The following is a 27,944-nucleotide window of genomic DNA, read 5'->3' as shown; positions in this document are numbered from 1 at the left end:
TTCAGCTCTCATTTGAAATAACCCCCCAATATTTGCAAGGTTAATCCTTTTCCATTGTTTTCTGTGTGCCCTCTGCCAGCATTACTTAGAGCCCCCAGTGAAACTGAGTGAGGCTCTAGGAAGATACGGACTTAAGACTGAAGATTTTTTTGTCTTGAAGCATGGAGAATCCAGATACCTCCATACTGACGATGAAAACTCTGAATGAATGTGAGCACGTGAGCTTTTAGTGAAAAAGGTATCCTCTAAGCTTGTAGGAAAGACTAAGAAATTCATGAATATTAGGATGTTTTACATTTGTAAACCACTTCTATAAGTTTGTGTTGTATGTTTTGTGTGACGGCTTGCTTGCTACTCCAAATGCCAGTTCATATAAAGAAGAGTTCAGAGGTGGGTCATTTAAATACTGAATTGGCAGAGGGGAATTTGAATCCTGTCTCAATGGTAGAAGCACTGAAATGGAATTTTTTTTAAAGGATTATGCTTTAGTGGTAGAATTTGGAAGTTAGGAAAACTGATTTTAAAGTCTTCTTTCTGTTCTTCTGGTGAAGGGCCTTCTACAGGTTAAGTCTGTCTACTTAGATGGTTTGAGTCTGCACATCTAAACTTCTTAATTCACATTAGAGTAAGTGATGGAATGGACACCTACCTGCTTACAGCATTTCTTGTTGTTCTGTCCACATTAGCTTATATGCCAAATGTTGAATGATTTATTTTTTTAAGTATAAAACCACAGGAGATTGGGCTAAGTTACCATTTTTAAAGACATCATTGTTTCAAAGAGGAATGATATATTTTGTTGCACATCCCCAGTCCCCAAATCAGAAGCTGCCTGAGTTGGGCAGAGGAAGGGAGAGTGTGGTTATGAGGACATGATTGATGACATTTTCTATTTTTAATCTACAAGTCAGACCTGCTGAGCACAAAGATCACTGCAAGGAAATAGTATTTTGCAAAGATAAATGCAGATCTTAAAATGTTAACAATTCCTTCTATATTCTCTTTTCTCTCCACCTACTCATCCCCCCCCCCGTTTCTTAGCTCCAACCCTCGATGTATCAATAAGATTTATAAATAATTTATGTTTTACATGATTCAGAGGTCTTATATTTTTATATTAAATGACCCATACGCACAATTCTGCTTTTACTAAGCTAGCACGGAATACTAGCAGTTTAAAAGTAATTCTAGGAATTAGGTGACCTGAGTTTAGTCCCGTAAGGGCCCTGGGATTGCTTGATTGCTCTGAACATTCCTCAGAGCCAATGAGGTACATTAGAGGCCCATCCCATCTTCCTGCTCCCCAGTCTCAGTGAAATAAATTTCATTTGCAGAATAATCAAAGTAGGTTTTTTACAGCATATGCTACACGGGCACTATTCTATTTATTTTCACGTACACATCTATGCATGCCACCTGTTAGCCACTTAATTGGAATTTTAATCCTGCTTCCACTACGGTTTTCTGTGTATCCTGCCACAAGTCACCTACACTCACTGTGCCTCAGTTTCCTCATGTGCAACAAGAGGATAATTTTGACCTACCTCCAAAAAAATGTGAATAGTGATATTTTAAAAAGCACTTTGAAAATATAAGGGAGAAAATTATTTCTTAAGACCTCACTGCCTACTAGAGATCTGAAAGCTAAAACTAGGCTCATGCTTTTGGTCGCGTATCATTCCCATTGCAGATTCAAGCGTCTGTACCTAGGACATGAAACACTGAGGATTAACAACTTCAGCTCATTTTGTAAATTTGGGGAGTAATAGCCAAAATAAATGTAAATGATCTTCATCAAAATTTAGCATTTTTTATCTTACAAAGATGCAAATCTGTCAGGGGGAAATGTGTATATAATGTGTGTGAATGTATGTGATTTGGAGGCACTAAAGCACAAAAAATTTCCCTATAAGATAACCTTCAGGAAAACAAAAACTGAACCACCATAAACCTTTCACTCCGGAGGAACATTCTAGCAAGCAGATGGGAATGGAGAAGTTAGGTTGATGGTGGATTAGCTTTGGGGCCTGGTGCCCTGACACTGGCTGTGTTCACGCAGTCGCCCTCCTTCTGTTGCACGCTGCATTCAACGCGCATCTCTTGCCTCTGCTCTCTGAAGCAGACAAAGCTCATCTTAATTTGCTCCATGAATGGCCTTAACATCATTTCTGTATTCATGTGCACTGTGTAACTGCGGGGCTCTGAGCACTTTAAATTATGTTCTAGTTCCACTGAATTAGGCCTGCCTCCTCACAAGCTTTAATTTTTATTACCGTTCACATTCTTTCTGTGTTGACATTTTGTTAAGTACATCGAGCTTCAGGTCTCCTTGTACAGTCTCTTTCTATTGATTTCCATTGTCTCACTTAGCTACATTTGTACGTTTATGTACAAAACAAAACCAAATTTTGAAAAGCCAGATGCACTCTTTAGCCTCTATTCATTCTAACCTCTGCGGTAATACCTTTTACTCGATCTTATTTGATCAGTTTTATTTTGCTCTTTGGCACCCGTTCGAACATGTGAGATTTGATTGAGGATTCCTTCTCCTGGGGAACCCCTTGATGTTCCTCCCTGCCTGGAGGGTGGGATCGCCCAGTGGGGGGCAATCCTGAGAAAAGCCAAGATATGCCATGATCTGCACCAACCTAGATCCGTTTGTGTATTTTCACATTTCAGACCTAATGCTCTGATCTCCAGGAAATGGGATGATCTATTCAAACTAAAAACAGAGGAAAGAAGATGCGGGGTTTTAGAATCCAGTGCTGCCAAAGCACATTAAAGCCAAATCCTAGTTTTTATCATGTGCACACTTTGATTTTCACTAACGAAGGCAGATTTTTAAAAAATTCGTTATAAAGAAATGTGCCTTTCAGGGAATTAGTACTTTTATTCATCAGTGATGCAAACCTAAGTAGTGTTCTTAGCATATACACGTTACTGCTATAGCCACCTGGGAACTTCCATGTTTTCACCTTAATACTGAATCCTTTTTCTACTCTAAAAGTAATTCTTCCAAGTTTGATTTCTATATTGGGATAAGCCTGAAAATACACATTTTTCTGTTTGAGGATCTGTGACTTCCTATGGAAATCCACATATTTACGAATGAACTTAAAGTACTCGTACGGCTTTGCCTTAACTACCTGGAGTAGGAAAACTTCTGCTTGCATACTGGTTTACTTAATACTAAGCATGGTGATGGTTATGAACTTGAACATTATAAAACCTGGCTGAATGGAAATCTATTAATAAGTTGTTACAATAGCTTATGGAATAAAAATTTACAATATGTGAAAATCTCTAAAATATGGATGAAAATTAATGAATAAAGTACTATCAAGAGAAAATGTGTATGAACTCTTTTCCTTTTTATTTAAAAAATTATAAAACTTATGCTCATAGTAAAATTCAGACAATTGAAGGGTAAACATAGAAAAGACCTTTCCTCAGTCCCATCTTGGTATCATTCTAGAAAATATTCTCTCTGGATGGAAGCATAAATTGTTCATTTAAAAAACACATGCCTATTTCATGGATGCCTTTCCACATGAGCACATTCAGACTTGCTTATTTCTTCTAAGATTAGGTAAGTGACTTAACCAGTTGCCTGTGGATGGACATTTGATTATACACGGCATCTTCACAGGCTGGTGTACTGAGTGGGAGTGGTAAGGACGGGGAGAGTTTTCACCAACTCAGACTAAACTCTAATGCTGGGAACAGACTTCTGGAAGCATGTGGTATGGCTGGGCTGGGGGGTGGCCTCAAAGGCTCAGGAACTCTACCACGAGAACAAGGTCATTCCTGCAGCAGCCCCGACGAACTAATTAATCACACACTAATGGGGTCTCAGACAAGTAACTGCACATCACTTCTAAGGGCAGGTTAGCTTACACATAAAAAAGAAAACTGTCATGTCACGTAGAGGAAATAATTGAAGTAAACTCCACAAACGGCAAAATAAAAAGACATGCTTTCAGAACAAGCTCTTCATTTGGTATCAATAAAATGGTTCAAAATAAACCAGAAGACCATGGCAAGTTATGTTGTGTTAATGTTGAAATGTTGTGTTAATGAGGAAATTACCATTTAAATTCAGCAGGTGAAAAGAATTTCAGCTCCCTTGGTAAGGAAGATGAAAAATAGGACCAATTAGAATTTTGGTAATACTGTTACCTTTTCCTTCACGTCTGCATCATGGTGATCAACTAAAGCTCTCATTTTCTGGGCACATTCTTCTCCGTATAACAGGAAAAACAGTGAACCTTTAGGGAAAGTAGGCTGCATAGCTGAACAGCCTTCTTTTTTGCAGCAGTTATTTATGTTCTGAAATAGCGTAAGAACCCGAAGAAGGATCTCCTTTGCCACATGGCCGTCATAAAGGGAAAGAAATGATGAATCCACCTGAAATAGGAAACAATGACTATTTTTTAAATTTTTGAAAATATTTTTCATGTATATTTTCCCACTTGAAAACTACACTGAATACATTTAAAAAAATCTTGTCATAGAAAATTATCCCTAAAATCACCTAACATAAATGTAAAATCTTAATGCACCCCTATACTGTATACCAATGGAAAAAAAGAGGCTTCATAGTTTTAGCTGAAAAATTCTGTTTTCTTAGAGTCCGAGATTGTAGTCATTTGGAAAAACACCCATATCCTTTTTAAGGTCCAAGTTTCCTCACGGGAGCTCATCAACTCCCCAGACATTTGCTGCCCACTGCACACTGTGGGCATGAGCATGGGGCACATGGATGAGGTCACTGTCACAGGTTCCCTCCTTTACAGGAGTTGATGCCTGTTTGCTATCAGTACCGCCTTTGCTTTCTTCAGAACACTTATCACAGCTTTTAGTGATCTTGTTTTGTTACATATTTTTGTCTCTTCTCACAAGCTCCACGAGGACAGGCACCATGCCACGTGCGCCCACTGGTGTGTCCTGGCACTCAGCCCGGCATCTGGCACATCCTGGGGACTAGGTAGGTGAAGACTAGTGTTTCAGTGGATGTGAAGATACATGTGAACACAAGTAGGTCAAGTATAGGAGATGTGATGACATACTGGTACCCCAAAATGGACAGGCAGAACAATTATAATTTATTATTGTCAGGGAGAACTTTTCCAAAATGATTTTTAAAAGGAAAATATGTTCATTACAGAAAATTTGGGAAATTCATATATAGGCAAAAAGAACCAAATTAAAAAAATCTGTTAACATGTTGGATAAATCTCTCTAGGCCAAATCTATATATTTGTATACTTACAAAACAAATATGTAAACTACTTACTTGGGCACCAAGTAGTCCTTCTGCCATGGCTGGATTTTCAGATAAATTCACAAGCAGCTTCAAAACTTGAACCTGAAATAAGAATAATACTGGTTTGTTTCAGACCAGTGAGCGTGGATTTTCCCTTCCCGGCAATACTGCCCTCTCACTGCGGTCACATTCTAAAGTCCTGCCCGGGCTTCCGGGTCTGGCTCAAATCCTTTGCCCCACAGAGCCCTCTCTGCGTGCATCTTGTGAGGGCCTCTCTCCTCTTCCACACCTGGCGCACTCCGGGAGCACTTCTCACACAGCAGGCTTATTTAAACCTTACTTTTTCAAGTACATCGTCAGGGAAGAGATCCTGAATGTCTCATTGCCTACCCAACCCCCAACCCATGGTAATAAACTTAACATCTGTTTCATAAATGAGCTTTATTATGATTACTGGTAAGTGAAATACGATCTTTGGAACAAAAAAAGAATCTCTCAAAGCTTGGTTTATTTCTATTTAAAGTATGAAAATCTTGGAGCAGTTCAGTTACCGAGACTAGATAAAAATATGGCCCTTTTCTTTTTTAGTAGGTTACTATGAACCTTTGAGCTTATCTTTTTTTATATGAAAAATATGTTAAAATCTTTCAAATAGGCAGTGATAAAAATAATCAGCAAACAAATGTTAACTTCTAGCAGACTAGCTAGAATACTGGCATTCCCATCACTTACAACTGGTCAGTATAGACCCCCTGTCTGCAGGGGATACATTCCAAGACCCCCAGCACACACCTAAAATCATGGACAGTATCAAACCCTATATATACTATGTTTTTTCCTACACATACATACCTAGGATAGTTTAATTTATAAATTAGGCAAAGTAATAGATTATCAATAGTTAATAATAGAATTCCAGTAATGTGCTATAACAAGTGAATGTGACCTCTCAACATATCGTTCAAATTTTAGTGTTTGTGAAGTGAGCACTCTCAGTATATTGTTCTGTGCTCATCCTTTTTTAATGTTTATTTTTGAGAGAGAGAGAGAGAAAGAGAGCAAGTGCAAGTTGGGAAGTAGCAGAGGGAGAGGGAGAATCCCACTGACAGTGCAGAGCCTGATGTGGGGCTCGAACTCACGAACCATGAGATCATGACCTGAGCCAAAGTCAAGAGTCGGATGCTTAACTGAGCGAGCCACCCAGGTGCCCCTCACCCTTCTTATGAGGTAAGGTGATAAAATGCCTATGTGACAAAATGAAGTGAGGTGAATGACAGGCATTTTGATTATTTGGCTACTAGTGACGTTCTGATGGTAAGTCAGAAGGACCATCCACGTCCCAAATGTGGTTGACAGCAGATAACGAACTACGGAAAGTGAAACCACACATAAGGGGGGTCTACTGTAAAAACATCATCAAATACAATTCCTGTTTACAAACAACAGTCATATAAAGCTATACTTTGTAAAAGACACTTGAAATTACACAAAGTGAGGAGTGGCGAAGGTGCTCCCCACCAGACCTGGGAGGGAACCTACATCTTTATTTTAGAAGACTTTTTGGGTTTTTTTTTTGAGAGCACAAGCCAGGGAGGGGCAGAGCGAGGGGGACAGAGGATCTGAAGTGGGCTCTGCGCTGACAACAGCGAGCCAGATGTGGGGCCTGAACTCATGAACCATGAGAGATCAACACCTGAGCTGAAGTTGGAAGCTCAACCAACTGAGCCACCACCCAGGCGCCCGGGAGACTTTTTTTTTTTTTTACATAGGCACTCTGTGTTTCTATAGAACATTTTGAAAAAGTGATAGGAAAGCACAAAGGAAAAGGAAATTCACCCATATTTCCGTGACTAGAAACAATCACTATTAAGTTTTGGTATTTTCTTTCTGGTCTTTTTATATACCTATCCTATGTATGCATATATTCCTTTGATCATGTTGTACATACTAATTTGTTAAAGAGGATAAAAGGGTTTGCTTAATTTTATTTATCAACTATTTAAAAAATTTTTAAATGTTTATTTTGAAAGAGAGAGAATCCCAAGCAGGCTCCATGCTCAGTGTGGATGGAGCCTGATCCCCCAACTGCAGACGACTGAGGCACCCAGGCGCCCGCACCACTGTGCTTTTATAAAAGACCTACATAATTAGTACCTGTTTCTCTACCCAAAAGAAATCCAAAGAGGATTTTCGCTTTTACAAAAAAAAAAGGCAAAAAATGAAAACAGGGTTGGGTGCTTGTTTTGCAGCATTAGTGGGGGCATCATGCACCCCGGGAGCTCCTCTCGGCATCTCAGCATCAAACAGCCATAGCTTTGAATTGTGCCTGTGAGCATCTGCGCTTTATCTTGATTTATTTTGTGCATCTGTGAGCAAGATATGTTCCACGCTATCAGAAAAGCCTGAGAGAGGTTTTTTCTTGGGTCTGGGACCACTCAAAACTTTTTCCATATAAATTAATGCTAAGTGCTGCTTCGCGTCATGCCATTTTGGCTTACGAAAAGATTTACAGGAATGCCCTACTTTCAGATAGCAGGGGAGACCTGTGTTTGTATTTTGGTTTGAACCATGTTAAGCTCTTTCTCTTATCACATGTGCCCTCTTGTGGTGACTCCATGACATTTCTTTCAAGCCATTAGTTCTTTGCTCTCACTGGAGATTTAACAAACACAGGGTTTATTTATGTTAATCTCCCATTACTTATATTTGGTTAGGAATCACTGCTGTACCCAAAAGATTATTATAGGATGGTCAGATCTCTTATTAAAAATAAGATTTCTAGGGGCGCCTGGGTGGCTCAAGCAGAGCAGCACTCTTGATCTTGGCTCAGGTCATGCCCTGCATTAGGTTCCATGCTGAGAGTGTGGAGCCTGCTTAAGATTCTCTCTGTCTCCCCACCCCTCTCCCCCACTCATGTGCTCTCTCTAAAAAATAAATGAGAAGGGGCGCCTGGGTGGCTCAGTCGGTTAAGCGTCCGACTTCGGCTCAGGTCACGATCTCACAGTCCATGAGTTCGAGCCCCGCATCGGGCTCTGGGCTGATGGCTCAGAGCCTGGAGCCTGCTTCCGATTCTGTGTCTCCCTCTCTCTCTGCCCCTCCCCCGTTCATGCTCTGTCTCTCTCTGTCTCAAAAATAAAATAAAACGTTAAAAAAAAAATTAAAAAAAAAAAAAAAATAAATAAATGAGAAAAAAATTAAGTGAAAGATTTCTAAAAATAAGTTTTCATTTTGGTGGTTATTTGCTAAGAAAATACCTAAAACGGGTACATTTTCTCACAAGTGGATTATTGTCCATTAGCAGCTCATTTGTAAGTTGGAACTTTGCATTCACTTTTTATGGAAAAATGATGTTATAATTGGGGTCAGGTTCCCAGACAGACCAAAAAAGCAAATTTGCTATCCCAGAAATGCTGTACTAGGCAATGGAATGGAAAAACAAAACAAAAATAGAACATACTATTGTGGTGTGAGTCACCTTCTAAAAAAGTCATAAAATATATTAAAACACAGACCATGTCTGAGACAGATCCATACAGCCCCAAGGCCAGACTCGCCTGGCTCGAAACTCAGCGTTTCTCCTGAGGTTTTGGGTAAAGCAGCTGCAGACTGGGGAGAGGAGAGATCTGTCCTATATTTGTGATGCTACTGGGAACAGGGAAGGGTTTCCATGGCGCCTCAGAGGCTGAAAGTTACCTTGCTCCCCTGGGGAAAGAGATGTCGATGGGTGCTTGTGTTTTGGAAACTGCGTATGAATGGAGCATACTGCAAAAATACTGCTAACAAGATTATTACATTTAATGTTCAGTGCCTTTGGGTAAATCTTAGACCAGATGCAAATAAGTCTGGCTACTGGCAAAGTGGAAAGTCTGGAACAAATTTTAAAAGGACTGTAGTGAGGCTCTCCTCATCACATTTGATAACCTCAGACATAAGGGTTATGATGATGTTGAATATTTGAGGTATGGCTTCAGTGATGTTGAATATTTGGGGTATGGCTTCACATTTAGTCCTTCTAAAATGCTCATGTTTTTCTTTCAACCGTGCCAGAGAACACTGACCAATATAGTAAAACTCTGATGAATGACCAACCCAACTAATCGGAACCTTTGATTAGTCTACCTTCTGTTTTTATGCTGTTTCTCAAAGAATGGCACTTGAGAAAAATGCCCACTAATATGAGGGGTTTACCCAAGTTACTTTCATGGGGTGTTTCCTGAGATCCTACTTAATTCAGGTTAGTCTCTGTTACCTCCTACCATCTACACAATTGGTCAAAATCAAGCACCGAGACATCTATTACTAATTTAAAAGTGGTTTTCAAAAGATTTTTCAGCAAATAATGTCTAAATCAAAAAAATGTTTCTAACCCCAGGCTAAGCAAAAATTCAATTAACCAGCATTAACTCAGAGACTCATTTTACTCAATTATGTATAATTATACCTGGTGGTGGGGGGAGCCACCCATGTCACCTCAGTAAAAGGCAAACTGGTTTTCAGAAAATCAAACAAATGTCAATCTATGGATAAGTGAAATAACAGATTTTCACAAATTAATTTTAAAATTGAATATTTGGGGATAAACATAATTAACTTTCTTGGGTCCATGAAAAGCCTTTTAATAAACTTTCGATTCCAGGGACGCCTGGGTGGCTCAGTCAGTTAAGTGTCTGACTTCGTCTCAGGTCATGGTCTCACAGCTAATGGGTTCAAGCCCCACATGGGGCTCTGTGCTGACAGCTCAGAGCCTGGAGCCTGCTTTGGATTCTGTGTCTCCCTTTCTCTCTGCCTCTCCCCCGCTTGCACTCTGTCTCTCTCTCAAAATTAAACAAACATTAAAAAAAAATAAAAATAAATAAAAAACTTTCAATCCCAGTCTTAATAAACTTGATGCAATAGTTCCTTGCACTTCAAGTCATAACCGTTTCATTCGTACCTTGGTACTTCCATTTCCTGTAAGCAACACATGGAACAGGTCTGTAATGTAATTGTGAAGCATGTGCTGGTGGTCGTTTGTAACTGTCATGTTTGTTAACAATCTCAGTCCAGCCAGCTGCACAGCAGAGTCCAGGGGACCAGAGAGGACATCCTTACAAACTTGATTGATGTATACCTAGGGGGAAAGAAGTGAGCATCTTAATTCTCCAAAAGTCTGTCTGTTAAATAGTAACTTTTCTGCCCAGTGGAGCAGGGCAGTTGCTCAGGATGAGACCGGCTCCTCAGAAAAGACATTTCTATCCAGCCCTTGAACTTGGGCAACATTTTTGATTTTTAAAGCTACCTTTAGGTAGCTTTTTTGTTAATGCCAGGCAATGTACGAGCATTTTACAAATACACCTGACTTAATCCAGAAGAGGATGGCCATTTTACAGATAAGGACAAGTCCTCAAGAAACTTGGATCCCCAGCCCAATATCAAGCCAGCTGGTAGGGGAGCAATGTCCAATTCCAGAGACCATGCTCTCAACACCAGTGGTCTCTCAATTATTGGGGGCCTCCCAACTCAGTCTACCTTTCTGTGTTAACTGGTCTAGGCACACTAGGACCAAGGAGGAAGACATGTCTGGCCATCTGGCATCAAGGTAAGTATCTTAACAATAGGACCCTATCCTTACGAAGTAAAGAATAGAGGAAACAGTGAAAGAATTTTTCTCTAGGGTTAGTTCTATCAAAAGGAGAGGGAAAACTCTCTTTGGCCCAGTTTTCTTATTTACCTAGTTTATGCATACGAATTACTCCTTCCTGATACTGTTAACTGCCACTGGCAAAACAAAATGCAAACAGTACAGGAGTACTATTTCACACATGATAGAATTGAACCCACCGGTGATGGAAAAGTTTTCTGAAACTGTTTTCTATTTCTGGCCAGGATCTTTCCAGCTTGGAAAAACTAGGTCTCACAGATAATTACTATTCACCTAACTAAAAACTCCACCAGAAGTTCTAACTGCTAAAGAAAAAAAAATTCCTAATATGAAATGCTAAGAAATTACCAATTGTCCCATAAGCCAATTCTAAGTTTTTTAAAAAACCGAAGGTATCCATGGTACCATAGAAACTAGAGTAATGGCAGTAAAGTAAAGAGAGACTAGATTTTTAGTCTTGTTTCAGATCTGATATAAGTCACCTGGCTCTCTTTGGCCAGAATTTCATCACATACCTACCCATCCTTAGAAAAAAAAAAGGGGGGGGGGGACATTTCTTTAGCTCTTTATAAATCATATATCTTCATAAGAGGCTGATGTCTTTCAAAGCATTTCCTAAAATGCATTGAGCATTTTTCTTTTTTTTAATGTTTATTTATTTTTGAGAGAGCGCATAAGCAGGGAAGGGGCAGAGAGAGAGACAAGGAATCTGAAGTAGGCTCCAGGCTCTGAACTATCAGCATAGAGCCTGACCTGGGGCTCAAACTTGTGAATCACAAGATCATGACCTCACCCGAAGTCAGATGCTTAACCAACTGAGCCACCCAGGTGCCCCAATATTATTTTCTCCGAGTCTTTTCACCGGTTCAATTTTAGAAACAAGATCACCAGATGGGCCACCTTGGTTATTCCTGGAGCTGCGCCCACCTCCCCTTGCTCCTTTTTCTTGGAATTCCCTCCCTCCCCAACTTTGCTTCTAGAAACCAGACATTCTTCAGAGCCAGGTTGTACTCTACCTTTTACAAAACTTTTGGATGAGATCTCGTCCTTCTATGTACTCAACAATGTTTTACTTACATTTTTCCTTTAAGTACTTCATGTTCTGCCCTGCATCATGCCTGTTTATGGAGTTGCCTTCTCTCTCCTAGCTTTCTTAAAACAAGAGTTAATTGTGTTCATTTCTAAACTCTGTACCACAAAGTAGGAGCTCAATGAATGCTGAAAAAACAGAAGTTCCTAATTTATTTTATCTTTCTGCTGATATTACCAGACTCTGACCAGTTTCCTTTACACACTTGGATTAAAACGAACCCCAGGAGCACCTGGGTGGCCCAGCTGGTTGAGCGTCTGACTTCAGCTCAGGTCATGATCTCACGGCTCGTGAGTTCAAGCCCCACGTCGGGCTCTGGTGCTGACAGCTTGGAGCCTGGAGCCTGCTTCGGATTCTGTGTCTCCCTCTCTCTCTGCCCCTAATGCACTAGCATTCTGTCTCTCAAAAATAAACAAACATTAAAAAAAAAAACGAACCCCAAACTCAAAAGCATAAGGCACCTCTTACTGCCTGGTTCAGATTCCTCCTTCCTCTGCCTTATTCTCCGTAAAAAATGGGCAGAGGACCTGAATACATATTTTTCCAAAAGATACACATATGGTCAATAGATAAATGAAAAGATGCTCAATATCACTAATCTTCTGGGAAATCACTAATCTTCTGGGAAATACAAATCAAAACCACAGTGAGGTCATATCTCATACCCAGAATGGCTACTGTCAAAAAAAAAAAAAAAAAAAAAACAAAGTCTTGGCAAGATGTGGAGAAAAGGGAATCCTGTGCACTGCTGGTGGGAATGTAAATGGTACAGCCACTATGGAACGCAGTATGGAGAGTCCTCCAAATATTAAATATACAACCACCATACGATCTAGCAATTCCAGTTCTGGGCATTTATCTGAAAACGGCAAAAAGAATAATTTGAAAAGACATATGTACCCACTATGTTCACTGCAGCATTATTCTTAACAGCCAAAACACAGAAATAACCTGTGGTGACAGGTGCATGAATAAAGCACATGTGGTCTATATACAATCGAATATTATTCAGCCATAAAAAGGAAGGAAATCCTGCCATTAGCAACCAATGGATAGACCTTGAGAACATTATGCTAAGTGACATGACAGAAAAAGACAAATACTGAAGGGATCTTTTATATGTGGAATCTAAAAAAGCTGAACTCACAGAATTAGAGTAGCGTGGTGGTTGCCAGGGGCTAAGGGATGAAGGAAATGGGGAGATTTTGGTCAAAAGGCACAAGCTTCTAGGTATAAGATGAGTAAGTTCTGGGAGCTAATGGATAACAGGGTGACTATACTGTATTATATACTTGAAAGGTGCTGAGAGAGTAGATCTTAAATGTTCTCACCACACACACACACACAAAAGGTAATTATGTGAGGTGATGGAGGTCCTAGGTAACACCATAGAAGACTCACACATTTGTGATTTCAGCTAACTTACCTTTATCTTCACTTGATTTTCAACATTCACACTCAGGTTATTCAGTGCATTTAAAGCCTTCTCTTTAATACTGTGGTTGGGATTATTGATTTTGCTTCCAATGATTGGAATACCACCCAATTCACGAATAATGACCTAAGAGGGAAAAAAACGAGGACCATCACTTCAATATGCACCCCCTTCATCAAACTTTTTGCATCTACAAATACAAATAAAAATTAATGACTCTTTGGGAATACCTTTCCTATGCACAATCTGTATTTCTTATTTTACTTATTTAGTTATTGTTGAGAGAGAGTGAGACAGACACAGGGTCCAAAGCAGGCTCTGTGCTGAGAGCGGAGAGCCCAGTGCAGGGCTCAAACCCACGAACCGCGAGACCACAACCTGAGCTGAAGTCGGAATCTTAACTGACTGAACCACCCAGGTACCCTTGTAATTCTTATTTAAAAAAAAAAATTATTAAATTTTATTAAAACTAAATTTCCATAATTTTATAGGTAAGAAAATAGATTGGAAATAAATTACGATACATAGTTATTTAAAAACTATAGCTTGGAGATATACAATGATTTGCAGAGCTACTTAAATGATCTCAAAGCAATTTACAAATGATTTTCCTCTGAAATAAGTTCTGGGACTTTCCTATTATAGGCAAATTTGGAAAAGTGTTATGCTTTGCTAAACTGTATTCTTTGGAACACAAATCCCTCAAGATATTAACAGATGTTCCATTAAGAAAAAAAAAAAAAAGGTTTCATGGTTAAGTTTGAGAAACTCTGTGTATATTAAGTGCAAACATTTCTTTATTGTGAAGCATTCATATATTCATCATGTGCACAGGGAATCTCCAAGAGGGGACCATTCAATATAGCATTTCCATGAACTGTACACAAAATAGAGGGAAGAGTGGGGTCAGAGGAAACACCTATCAACACCTGGAAGACTTGGGATTTCCACGCAATTTGGGAAATGATACCCATATTTCTGAAGAAATAATAATCTGGGGGATTTCTCACCATCAGTTGCAACACTATGCTACTACTATGCACCTCTGTCCTCAACATTAAAAGATGCATTAACTGCGTCTATTCTTACAAGAAAAGTAAGCTGAACATTACTCCTGTTGGGCCAAAACATGCCCTTCTAGGAGAAAAAGAACAAAAGAGTATCTTGCCATCATCCATTTTTTACCAAAAGCCCCAAGCCCTACTCTACTGTCCAGAGTGGGCTCAGCACTGGGAGAAAAAGAAACCCCCTGTGCAATCCAGGTTCTTCCCAAAGAACTGCGATTACTAGAAAACAGATTTTTGTTTGTTTTAACTATCCTACTAAAGTAGATGAAGGCACTGTAATTTACGACCAGGGGCACCAACTTCCATTAGCCAAGAAAACACTTGTTCAAGCAGTGGCTACAGACACACTCTTCAAGCTACAGTTTGTTTCAGAGAGATATGAAACAATGGCATCAGAAACAGCACTATATAGGCATGCTAACAGTCACCATCTGTTGTTTTTGTTTGTGTGATGCTCCCCCCTGCCCGGGGGGCAGACAGAGCACCTCTTTTCTCCCATTTAGTCTCTGGTGGGACGGCTGGGCGAATGTGCTCACACCACCACATCCATCCCCTGCTGTCTGGCTGTGAGATGCTCACGTGAGTCAAGCCTTGCTACCCGTGGCCCGGGGAGCCTTATTAGCACAGCACCTGACCCTGGCTGAGCAATTCCACCTTTCAGGGATGGAGGCTTGGGTGGCCAGTGGCTTTCTTTCCATCCTGTGAAGAAAACTTTCTTGTGGCCAAAGAGGTAAAAAACCAATATACAAAAAGAAGCAGGGATAAGCACATCCAAAAGATGGAGGGAGGGAGAGCTCTGATAATGCATTCCGGAACCTTAAACGTTTCCACTTGTGCCTGAAGCCAGTGCTATTCTTGGATGTCCAAGTTAACTGAGCTCAGTATTTTCCTTTTTGGTTTAAAATAATTTAAGCTGGGGGGCGCCTGGGTGGCGCAGTCGGTTAGGCGTCCGACTTCAGCAGGTCACGATCTCGCGGTCCGTGGGTTCAAGCCCCGCGTCAGGCTTTGGGCTGATGGCTCGGAGCCTGGAGCCTGTTTCCGATTCTGTGTCTCCCTCTCTCTCTGCCCCTCCCCCGTTCATGCTCTGTCTCTCTCTGTCCCAAAAATAAATAAAAGTTGAAAAAAAAAATAAAATAAAATAATTTAAGCTGGGGGCGCCTGGGTGGCTCAGTCATTTGAACGTCCCACTTTGGCTCAGGTCATGATCTCACGGTTCCTGGGTTCGAGCCCCGTGTCAGGCTCTGTGCTAACAACTCAGCCTGGAACCTGCTTCGGATTCTGTGTCTCCCTCTCTCTCTGTCCCTCCCCCACTCATGCTGTCTCAGTCTCTCTCTCTCTAAAAAATAAATAAATATTAAAAAAATTTTTTTGAATAATTTAAGCTGGGTTCTGTCACTTGCAACTGAAAGAATGAGTAATCAACAAATATTTTTTATATCTCCCTATAAATCTCAAAAGTTTTACAGTAAACCTTATCATGCTGGAAAAAACTTGACTGAAATAGAGTGTAAATTCAACATAGTTTTCATGACAAAGTTAATGAAAGGCATTAGTTAAAAACCATTCCAATTTTTTTTTTTTTTTTTACTTTTAGTGTTACCAAGTCGCTATTGGTAGAAGGTAACATTGGTTAGTGGTTGTTAGCAATCAAGGGCCCACCTGCATCAGAACCACCCCCACGAGACTTACATATAATAGAAAGCATGTACTTCAATGTTAGATGCTTTCACTTTTCAACTACAATACTAAATGTGGTGTAGATAACATTTATCTACTAACCAACGTGATGCCTGTGATGAACTTCAAGGGGACCTCAAATCCCAGTAACACTATGTCACTATTAGGATGTGCTTTTCAGGAGCAATCATTATGCTGTAGGGATACATCCCCACACCGTGTATATGAGGAAAGTGAGACTCTGGGATTAAGTACCTTATCAGGGTCACAATTACTGCTAGGGTGTAAGAATGGGAGGCACCCATTCTGAGACTAGATACTTACTTGGTTAGCTGAAAAGGCTGCATTGTTACCCAGAGTGACCAAAGCTCTTTCGATAATTATAGGATCATCAGTGGACTCAAGCAGGTAGAGGAGTTTCTGAAGCTGGTCAACATTTAGTATATCATCGTATGAACCATCGGTTAAATCTTCTGCAGAAGAACAAAGTTATTTAAAACTCTTTAAAATCAATAGGAGATTAAAGGATTTTTATTTTTATTATTTTGAGAAAGAAGAAAGTGAGGGGAGGGACGGAGGGAGAGAATCTTAAGCAGGCTCCACGCCCAGTGTGGAGCCTGACATGGGGCTCAATCCCACAACCCTGGGATCATGATCCGAGATAAAATCAAGAGTCAGATGCCTAACTGACTGAAACCCCCCGACCAAGTGCCCCTAGATAATATTTTTAAACAATATTGAATGCATACTCTGATGCCAGGCACAGTTTTAAGCATGTCATCTACTTTATCTCATTTAATGTTCCAGTAACCTTTGGAAGAAGATACCATTATAATTCTCAATTTACAGATGGTAAACTGAGGCTTACAGACATTAAGAAATTAGCCAATGGTCACTTGGTACTTCTTTCTTAGTAAGGCACTGCATGCTGAAACATTTTCTACTTCTTTTAAAAATCAGGTACACCTGTCCAATGGAACACTTGCCTAGAGGCATAGGTTATTGAAGGAAAAGGGTTTGCATTAAGCAGATGTTTTCTGATCACAATTTTAAGAATACCTCAGGCTGGAGACAAAGTTATGGGAGTAAGCCAATTATGCTGCTAGTGTGGCATTTTTGTTTGGTTGGGATTCTAGATGCTAGAATAACAGTGTTGCTGGGGGCAAGGACAAAAGCAAAGCTCTTGTTTTGAGTAGAGCTAGAACAGCTGAATACTGGATCTGGTCAGTGACTTAGTATTTATAGCTCTATCTTAAAAAAAAAACCCACAACTATATTTACAGAAATTACCACAGGAAGAATAGAAACCATTTTATAACACCATCATTGTGTGTTCGTTCCTGAAAAATGAACCTATGATTACAGGTTAGACAGTAGACATGTCCACAATTCACTGCCAGGGGAGGGGCAGCCTACAATAGTTGCTATATGATGTCATATCTGTGCCTTTAAAAAAATATATTTATTTTGAAAGAGAAAGAGAGGGAGACAGAGGATCCAAAGCAGCCTCTATGCTGATAGGACAGAGCCCGATGCGGGGCTTGAACTCATGAATTATGAGATCATGACCGGAGCAGAAGTTGGAAGCTTAACTGAGCCACCCAGAAGCCTCTGTGCCTTTTCGTTTTTAAAATATATACCAAATTATTAAAGGTGGTTATCTTTGGGTGTTGGATTTTGAATGACTTGTTTTCTATCCTGTGCTTAGGAATACTTTTTTTTTCTTTTTCGCAATATATATGTATCACTCCTGTAATGAAAATTAAGTACAGTAAAACCTTGGATTGCAAGTAACTTGTTCTGAGAGTGTTCTGCAGGACGAGCAAACATTTCTAATACATTCTAACTTGATAAAAGAGCAATGTCTTGCAATGCAAGCAGTATGTGATGACGGATGTCACATGATCACAACTGAGCCAATGGTGTTCTCCCTCTCTCACTGCAGGATTGTGGGTGATCATCTCCCATGTTCAGATGCTCAGCCTCAGGCTGTGGTGTTTGGCAGAAATCAGTGAATTTTCAGAACACTGGAAGGTGCTCACAACTGGCACTAGTGTATTTTTTGTCGCTTCAAAGCGCCTGTGGACAGTCCTTCACTTTTCCGTATTAAGAGTAAGCTTAGGAATGCTTGCTTCATTCTAGGTCAGGCTGCCTGCAGATATAGACCCTGTCCTCTGCTGCCTTACATCGCCGGTTACATTAAATACAGTATATGACCAGAGTTTATTAATACTGTACTATAGTCAACATCCATGCGAGCGTATACAATGGCCCCATGCAGAAAAAGGTCGGAAAAAAGGTGGTAAGGAGATGATTACTTTTGAAGAAGGAAATCTCACACTGAGAAGTATGAATGAAGTGTGCAAGTGGCCAAAATTCAAGAAGTCAAAATTCAAGAGGTGGCCGAGATTTTATAAGAAGTCGATGTCTGCATCTCGTCTGCAGAGGAGGAGGAGGAGAAAGAGGCAGAGGAATCCCTCACTTCAAATGAAATTAGGGAAATATGTCAAATGTGGGAAACTGCAAAATTTTGTAGAAAATCACCACCCAAATAAGGCTGTAGCAGTGTGAGCAATGAATCTGTTTAATGACAATGCAATGTCACATTTCCGCGAAATCCTCAAAAGGAGGCAAAAGCAAGTGTCATTGGTTAGGTTCCTTGTTAAAGTTGCATGAAAAAAAGATTCTACAGAGCCAGTAGATAGCAGTGACTCCGTTAGTGATCGTGAAAGTCATTCTCCACAGTCATCCTCCTCTCATCTCCCTCACACCAGGTTGTCAAAGGTAAGTGCAGGTTAATTAATTTATTTTTCTTTATATTTTGTATTTTATTATTTTGCATTATATTACAGTATTGTAATCATTTTTATATGAATATTTTTCGGTTGTGGAATGAATTATCTGAGTTTCCATTACTCCTTACGGGCAAATTCGCTTTGATATACAAATGCTTTGGATAAAAGCATGTTTCCAGAACGAATTATGCTCTCAAACCAAGGTTTTATATACTGTATAATGTCACATATATAGAATCTAAAAACAAACAAAAAATGAGTTAATCAATAGAGATTGGGGTTGCTGGGGGCAGGCGAAGGGGGAGTGTAAAATGGATGAAGGTGGTCAGAGTACAAACTGAGTTTAAGATAAATCAGTCTTGGGCATGTAATGTACAGCTTGGTGACTACAGTTAGCAATACTGTATCGTATACTTGAAAGTTGCTAAGAGAGTACATCTTAAAAGTTCTCAACAAAAAAATCTGTAACTTTTTGAGGTGAGAGATGTTAACTAAACTTACTGTGATTGTTCGGCAATATGTACAAATAAATAAATCAAATACATCAAATTGAATCAAATACATACATATCAAATCATTATACTGTATACCTATCACTAGTACAAAGTTACATGTGAATTATATCTCAATTAAAACAGAAAAGATCATCTTCTGAAATCTAAGGTTGATGCTAAAAAAATGGGTACTTCTCAAGTCTTCTTCAAAAATAAAGGTGAGTAGCTTCAGGAAGAAGGGGCCATGAGCAACTTATTTTGTAAATTGCCTGACCTAAGGTAATGGTGACTTTGGAAACTGGTAAAATTAAGTTTAAAAGTAACACTATCTGCGTTTACCAGGTTAAGAAGGTATCTGAAGTCCAGGCCACCAGACCAATTACCTATATGGAAATCTCTCAAGGACAACAAATTAGGCTGTAAGTAAAGGTAAATAAAGATCTTTTAAAAAAAATTGTTTTCCTTTGTGCCAAAAGTTAATACACTTTCCCTCTACTCTGTTTTCTTAAGAGTGTTTCCTTGAGCAAAGTGGTAAAGCTGACCCTGGAACAAGGCAGGCGCTAGGAATGCCAATGCCTGAGAAGTTGAAAATCCATGTATAACTTTGGACTCCCCAAAACCTAACTACTAACAACCTGCCATTAACTGGAAGCCTTACCAAAAAAAGTCATTTAACATATATTCTGTATGCTCTAGGTCTTATATGCTGTATTCTCATAATAAAATAAAGAAAATCATAAGAAAAATACATTTTCAGAATTGTACATATATTTACTGAAGAAAATCTTCTTGTAAGTAAACCTGCACAGTTCAAACCCTGGTTGTTCAAGAGTCAGCTATAACTAAATCCTGTCTCTTTGACATAAATGAACATCTTTTTAAAGGCTAAGTAACCCTCTTGTCAGTTTACAATGCAACAAAGTGTTTCTTAGAGGCTTTGGGACTATCTGTTTGAAATGTAAGCATCAAGAAAGATGAAGCCCTGATCTGAGTTTAGCCTTGGCACCTGGCTCCCTGTTGTCACCTCCTGTTTATCCTGAAGATACTGAGAAGTCTTATTTTTCCTCTGAATAAAGGCAATTAGCTAACACAAATAGCCACCCCAATTACTAGTGAATATACGATGAACTATGTGTAGCAAATGGTGTTGTCAAGTCCGCTTAAGGACATGTTAATCTTGCGAATAGGCAGGTAATATGAAATAGATTTTTATCTGCCTGGGTACATAAAAGAGTGAGCACTCTTTTTCAATCCCATTAGCAGATGGCCTGTGACGACTCGGCAATCTAGTTTAATGCTTATTCATCAATAAAACTCTTTAGTTCTTTTGTCTATTTGTAGAGAGGAATTTCTTAGTTGGTAGTTTTACTTTTAATTATTTCTGTAACAGCGTCCATGACCTGAAATATTCCTCCAGAACATTCAGCAAATCCTCAGAATCCCGAATGCACCAATCAACTTTTGGATGGCAATTTAACCACACACTTGCTCACCAGGAGGGTACCCTCCCATGCGGACAACTGTTTCAACTGATATATACACCTGTGTCTGTACTTCCAGGATCTCTCTGCAACTTTGTGTATGAACCAGTGACATCAAGGTACCTCCCCTCTGAGGCTGGGCCGAATGCAGGCAGAGATAATCCTCAAGGGTTCCTTCTTCCAGGGCAAGTCCAAGCACAATTTCATCATCTACCGCTCCAAGGCCAGCAAAACCCGGGCCACAGTAGGGACAATCCCTTTGGTAACACAGAGTCCGGGAGCAAGCTTTAACGTGAGGAATAATCGACATGCTTTTGAGAAACCTAATCAACCCTCCGCTGTGACGCCGCACTCAGGCAGGAAAATCGGGGCAACTTTTCATCCCACGATTTTGAACCAAATGGAGGCAAGGGGCGGCTCAGAACCCTACCCGCACCCAGTCAAGCGGACGATCCGCCCTCTGCACCTGTGGTTCTCGACCTTGTACTTCTCACGAATCTCCCTCCCGCTCTCCCTCCTCCAGCTCGGCTCCTTTCTCTGCAAGCGCGGGAGAGCCACGAGCCCCAGCAGTCTTCAACCCGCACCCTCGGGATAACACCGAGGCCCCGCCGGCCGTCCCCGGCCACCTGCTGGGCACCCCTGCGGCCTCACCTGCGGAGCGCGAGGGGCGCAGCCTAAGCCCGCGGTCGCCTTGCCGCTGGCCCCGCGTGAGCTTGTAAATGCAGTAGCAGGCGCCGGCCCCGAGGACCAGGCCCGCCGCCACCCAGCCCACGTGCCGGGAGCGGCCCATGCTACAGCTGGGGCTGAGGCGCAGCGCTGGGCCTGGCGCGGGAGGCTCCGAAGCAAGCGGGCCCCGCCGCCACCCCCAGCGCCAGCCGAAGAGCGAGAAAGGAAATGGGGCTTGAGCTCCGCCTACCGGAAACGGCCCTGCTAAAATAGTAAAACCGCCCACTCCGGCCCCCAAGCGTCCAGGCCGCTCGGCAGAGGCGGGGCGGGGGGCAGGGCTATGTGAAGGGCCTCAAAGACTGCGCGTCCCCCAGGGGGCGCACTGGGGTCCGCCGTTGTCCGGAGGTGGGCTTGCCCTCGCTTCGGCCCGGGCCCCGCCCCACCAGGGCCGAAGCCCGCCTCCCTCCCGGCTGCCCCAGGCGGTAGAGGCGTGGAACTTCGGGTGGAGCCCCGGCCCCTCCCCTCCCCCCCACCTCTCCCGCGGTTGCCGGGGCAACGCCGGGACGCGCTAGCCCTAAGCTCGGGCTCCGCGCCTGGTACGCGGGGCGCGGAAAGCAGGAGTTTCAGTGGGGCCTGTGGTCATGGCCTCGCTACGCACTGCCAACTCCCGGCTGAGGAACTACTTCAAAGAGAACTACATTCCTCAGGTCTGCGAGGTACTGGAGCCACGTGGCGGCGGAGTTACCAGAGGGGAGAAACCGAAGATATCCGGAAGGAGCTGGGGTTTAGCCGCAGAGGGAGCGGAGGGATTCTGGGGCGGAATGGGCCAGGATAAGGTTAGCCTTGAGCAGGCTGGCAATCTGGGCTGAAGATACAGATCAGAAAGGAGAGGACAGAGGGAGGTGATGGTGGCTGAAAGGGGGGAATGGGTGACCTAACTCGGGGAGAAAGAGTACAGGGTCCCGGGGCAGAAACCCCAAACTCCAAACTTTAAAGTTTGGGCGCATGGGGCGCGAGAGGGGCCTGAGGACAAGAGAAGTGCGAAAGCAGTGCCCTAGAAACAGAGGAGGAACATCCGAAGAGTGTGGCTTTATGAAGAGAGAGGGCAATAGTGCCACCTAAGGTGAGGTATAGTGGATTTGGCACACGGTGAGCCTGGGGTTTCAATGGAGTGGTGAAGGCAGAAGATAGAGACCTCTCGATGGAAGGTAGCCGGCCCTTTGTGAGGGGAAAGACCCCACCACTGGGATTGCCTTAAACAGCAAGACTGTTCCCTATCCCCACCATTATAACAGGAAGGGAGGAAGGAGGACAGGAGAGGGGTGGATAGGTTTTGTAGTTTTGGGGGTAGGAAGCCAAGAAAGTTCTCTGGTGACTTCCATTTTCTCTACAAATATTTGGTAAGATATTTGCTAAGAATTATATGTTTGGGTGGAGTTGGAGGCTGCAGAAGGGGTTTTGAGCAGAAATAAAGTATGTGGAGAGTGATGGGGAGAGAGGTCTAGCTAGGGAAGGAAAGAACCAGGCAGTATTGAGAGCCCCGCTTGGGATAATAACTCCTATACAGTTGGGAGTGCAATTTGGTACAGCCTTTTTGGATGGTAATTTAGACATATTGTTGATCAAACATTTCATTTCTAGGGATCCACTCTAGAGGTATACTTTCACATGTACCCAGAAAGCTGTCCAAGTATATTCATTATAGTGAAAATCATAAAGAACTTATATATGAATGAGAGAATGGGCTAGTATATAAAGTATATGTGTACCTTTTCAAAAGAAAAGCCCTCCAAGACACATTTAAAAAGAAGGGGAAAAAAATGCAAGTTGTCCCAGAGGTGTCTACAATTGACTCTACTCATATATTTATGTGTCCATATCTATCTACAGTTAAAACAATAACACATGCATAGAACATATTGCAACACTATTGACAGCAAATGTTTGTTTTAGGAGAGAACCCTAATTTTTTGTTCCATATAGATCTGTATTGTTTTAGTTTTTTTCTGATGAGTTTGATTCATGTTTTACTTCAATTATATTTAAAAATATCTGGAGAGCATGGTACTCATCTTCCCCATTGTGTGATTTTTCTTAAGCAGCAGTCAGTAAACCACATGTAGATACAGAAATAAGAGTTGATTTCAACCAGGATAGGTGTTTGCCAGGCATATAGTATGGAAGGGCAGCGGCAAAGGAACTAAGCTTTTCAGAGTGCCTGATGGGCCAAGGAACTGGGTGGGAAATGAGAGTAGGATGTGAGATTGATCTATGGGCAGAAAGTGAAGGTTCCTAAGGAGTGAAGAGGTGTAAAGGGAGTAATTGAGTGAGGGAACTGGAAAAGTAGGAGGTAGGGATCAGGAAGTGGAATGTTTGTATTTAAGATTTAGGGCAGAGTGATGACTCAGTCCAGGTTGGCTGTGGAGTAGGTAGCAGAAGTGGACTTGAGTTGAGGGTCAGGGAACATCAGGGAAGTGATAGCCTCTCCTCATCTTGCTCTCCACTTTCCATAACACTCAGAAGCTGCCAGAGTAATCCCTGGCTCCTCCTTTGGGTGAAAGCATCCTTTGCTCACCAGCCTACCAGGTTGCTTTGCTCCCAGAAGAAAGAGGCCCTCAGAAGTGCCCTTGGCCTAAGGTGACATTCTCATGACTCTCAGGAGTCCTTCACTCACTTCTGCTACCATGTTACCAATAGGCACAAGAGATCAGTTTTCTGGGGGCTCACACTCCCACCTTAACCTGGTTAACCCACTAACCCCAGGAGACTATCAGGATAAATCTCATTGTGCCTTTATATTCCTGCACAGCTATTCATCTAATCCAATTTGCCAGGACTGGCTATTTTCCAAAACCCATCTTCTACAAGCTTTGCAATGTGTGTGTGTGTGTGTGTGTGTGTGTGTGTGTGTATACACACACACACACACACACACACACACACACATTATCATGGATTCTCTGTGTATTTAACCTCTTCTGAACTTCACCTACCTATCCTAAATAAAACCTGGATATCATTTCCCTGAAAACCCTCGCATGGAGGCTGATTTAAAACAAACAAAACAAACAAAACAAAACAAAACAACACCCCTGCTTCACTTACTGGGCTACTGATTCTAATTGATGACGGTTTTCATCAGTTTTAGAAAATTGTGGATCATTTCAAACAATGCTTCTACCCAATTCTCTCTACTACTTCTGGGACTCCAATCATAAATATGTTAGGTTTGGTTTTTTTGTTCTGTTTTGTTTTTTCCCTATTTTTCTCTTTGTACTTGTTTGGATATTTTTCACTGATTGTCTTTAAGTTTATTGATTCCGTTTTATGCTGTGTCCAGTCTACTGTTAAATATATCAAATGAGTTTTTAATTTCAAACAGTGTGTTTTCCAGTTTTAGAATGTCAGTCTTTTTTTATACATTCCAATCAAAATTCTGCATCTTTTCATCTATTTTGTCTACCATTTCCTGCTTTCATTAATATGTTGTTATTTTAAAATCATTGTTAACATGAACAACTTAGAAGTCTCACGGAATGGGGTGATTGTTGAAACTGGGTTATGGGTACACAGGGGTTCATTATACTCTTGTTTACTTTCTCTGTGTTTGAAGTTTTCTATAATAAGAAGTTACAAGAGAGTAATGGCTGGGTGTTTTTTTCTCATAATGTATGTAGCTAGGGATGGATGGAATAATAGGTTTCATTTGGCTGTATAGTCATTTTCTATTTGCTGTATCAATTATCCATTGCTATGTAATACAACTATAAAACTTAGTGACTTAAAACAGCAGGAATCATTTTGTTTGCTCAAAAATCTGAATTCTGATAAGGTTTTTCAGTTTTTCTCTGCTCCATGTGGTACCATCCGGGGTGATGGACAGGGGTTAAAGGTCCACTTTTATAATTTAATTTAATTTAATTTAATTTAATTTAATTTAATTTAATTTAATTTAATATAATTTAGTGTGTGTGTGTGTGTGTGTGTGTGTGTGTGTGTGTGTGTGTTTGCCACTGTGCAGACTGTCCCCAGCAAGCCTATGGGCATAGAGACTTTCTCTGAGTACCTGCCTCCAAGCCATTATTGCTGTGGGACATGAGACAGTGATGGCCCTTGAAGTTATCAAGGCAGTAGATAAGAAGTCATCCCCTGCCAGCAAGGTCCCAAGTCAACGGTATTGAAGCATGTCCTCTAAGATCCACTTTTAAGATGGTTTGCTCACATGCCTGGCCAGCTGGTGCTGGGTGTTGGCTGGGAGTTCAGCTATGTCTGTGAGCCGGGAGGCTTGGTTTCTCCATATGGGCCTCTTCATGAGCTGCTTGGACGTCCGCACAGTATGGTGGCTCAGTTCTAAGAGCAAATGTTTCTAAAGAGAACCAGGTATGTTCAATTCAAGTTAGTTAGGTAACTTATTTTTTTTGAGCAACAGATTAGGCTCTTGACACCAGCCAGCCTTTTTTTCTTAGGGGATGGTAAGTGTGGTAAGCTAAGGAGGGTACATTAGACCATTCCATCAGCAAATATTTGCTGGGCATCTACCATGTGTTAGTAGAAAATACCTCAATGGTTTTAGCCACTTGCAGCTGTGAATTTGAAGCTGTTTCTAGCCCAAACTTTTCTCCTGCATTCTCTGTGCATTTGTCTGTTTGGGTGTCCTATAAATACATACATTAAAGAAGTAAAAATAAATAGGTGAAGTTAATTTAAAAAATTGTTAATGCTTATTTATTTTTGAGAGAGATTGTGAGTGGAAGAGGTGCAGAGAGAGCTGGGACAGAGGATCTGAAGCGGAGAGCCTGATGCAGGGCTCGACCCACAAACTGTGGGATCCTGACCTGCGCTGAAGTCAGACACTCATCTGACTGAGCTAGCCCTGGTGAAGTTAATTTTAATATATTTTAGAAAAACAATCTGTCCGGAATATCATCATTTCAACATGGACTCAATGTGAAATCACATTATGTCTTAGAATTGGATGTGTATTTTACACTTACGTCCCATCTCAATTTGGACCACCATGTCTGAAGTACTCAATAGCCATGTGTAAATAGTAGCTACTATATTGGGCAATGCAGGTCTAGAATATATTTACATATTTAATAAATCAAGGAAAATTACCTCTGACCCAGAAGTGATCACTGTGTCTCTAAGAAGTTTGTTCTTTTCTTTTTTTTTTTTTTTTAAGGCTTTTTATTTATTTTTGGGACAGAGAGAGACAGAGCATGAACGGGGGAGGGGCAGAGAGAGAGGGAGACACAGAATCGGAAACAGGCTCCAGGCTCCGAGCCACCAGCCCAGAGCCCGACGCGGGGCTCGAACTCACAGACCGCGAGATCGTGACCTGGCTGAAGTCGGACGCTTAACCGACTGCGCCACCCAGGCGCCCCATGGAAGTTTGTTCTTTTCAAGAGCACAACGCTTCTGGAACTTCAGGGAGAGTCTGAGTGGCACAGTGAGGGTAGAGGGGCTATAATGGCCAGTCAGCTTGGTGACTTCCAATGATCAGTGGGGTCACACATAGGACAGCTATTCTCACATACACCAAAGGAAATTGATGTCTAGGTTCAAATCTTCAAGAATCACCATAATTAGATTTTATTGTGAAAATGAAAGAAGTGATAAGAGCATTCTATCAACTGAATGTTGGGTCTCCCCAAATTCATCTGTTGAAACCTAATGTTCCATGTGATAGTATTTGGAGGTGGGGACTTTGTCGGTGATTAAGTCATGAGGCAGAGCCCTCATGAGTGGGACCAGTTCCCTTATAACAGAGGCCCCACAGAAATCCCTTGCCCACCTATGATGTGAGGGCGCTATGAGAAGATGGCCATCTATGAACCAGGAATCAGCTCTCACCAGGCACAGGATCTTCTTGTACTTTGATCTTGGACTTCCCAGCCTCTAGAAATAAATTTCTGTTGTTTGTAAGTCACCCAATCTATGGTGTTGTATTACAGAAGCCCGAATGGACTAGGAGACTAGGTCATGGACTAACTGTTGAAATGATTTATTTGTTTTAAATCACAAAACGCTCTATACCTGTAGCTGAGAAGGTCTCTAGGGGAGACTGGGGGACATGAATGGAGATTCAACAAGTGGCCTTGCTTCTGTCTTTCTGAATTTGTCATTCCTCTGGGGTTCTCTCTTTGGACACTGATATATCTGCCTCCCTAATCCTATCTAAATGAAGTCTGTCCCAATAAAGGACAAGTAAAGTGTATGCAAAATCAGAGATGGCTAGTGTCTTTGTCTGCTTGGGTTGCCATAACAAAGTACCATTACACTGGGTGGCTTAAACCACAGAACTTTGTTTTCTCACAGTTTTGGAGGCT

At 41.3% G+C, this 27,944-nt stretch overlaps 3 protein-coding genes across 8 annotated transcripts in view; 2 read left to right on the top strand and 1 right to left on the bottom strand.

The window, feature by feature from the left end:
* The window catches only part of NAPEPLD (N-acyl phosphatidylethanolamine phospholipase D), a 47,071-nt gene extending 43,717 nt beyond the window's left edge, over positions 1 to 3,354 (top strand). For 5 of the 6 annotated variants that reach the window (XM_086696869.1, XM_086696873.1, XM_025929838.2 and 2 more), the window contains exon 5: positions 80 to 3,354. In XM_086696869.1, the coding sequence (XP_086552995.1) occupies positions 80 to 208 (129 nt within the window). In that variant the 3' untranslated portion in view covers positions 209 to 3,354. The remainder of the gene's footprint in view (positions 1 to 79) is intronic. The other variant, XM_086696870.1, reaches the window with a different exon arrangement.
* Positions 3,351 to 21,926, bottom strand: ARMC10 (armadillo repeat containing 10). Its single transcript, XM_025929556.2, has 6 exons — positions 21,598 to 21,926; positions 16,501 to 16,649; positions 13,424 to 13,558; positions 10,200 to 10,376; positions 5,297 to 5,368; positions 3,351 to 4,407 (listed from the first exon to the last, which is right to left on the bottom strand). The coding sequence occupies exons 1-6, from the start codon at positions 21,734 to 21,736 to the stop codon at positions 4,156 to 4,158; spliced, it is 924 nt and encodes a 307-aa protein (XP_025785341.1). The 5' UTR covers positions 21,737 to 21,926; the 3' UTR covers positions 3,351 to 4,155.
* The window catches only part of FBXL13 (F-box and leucine rich repeat protein 13), a 217,150-nt gene continuing 211,055 nt past the window's right edge, over positions 21,850 to 27,944 (top strand). The window contains exon 1 of the mRNA XM_086696868.1: positions 21,850 to 22,328. Coding sequence (XP_086552994.1) covers positions 22,254 to 22,328 — 75 coding nt within the window. The 5' untranslated portion in view covers positions 21,850 to 22,253. The remainder of the gene's footprint in view (positions 22,329 to 27,944) is intronic.

The sequence above is a fragment of the Puma concolor genome, chromosome A2, assembly GCF_028749965.1.
Source record: "Puma concolor isolate L17-30 chromosome A2, mPumCon1.1.hap2, whole genome shotgun sequence".
NCBI classification, from domain to species: Eukaryota; Metazoa; Chordata; class Mammalia; order Carnivora; family Felidae; genus Puma; species Puma concolor.
Note: the sequence above shows the minus strand (reverse complement) of the source record. Positions and strands in the feature narration are given on the sequence as shown.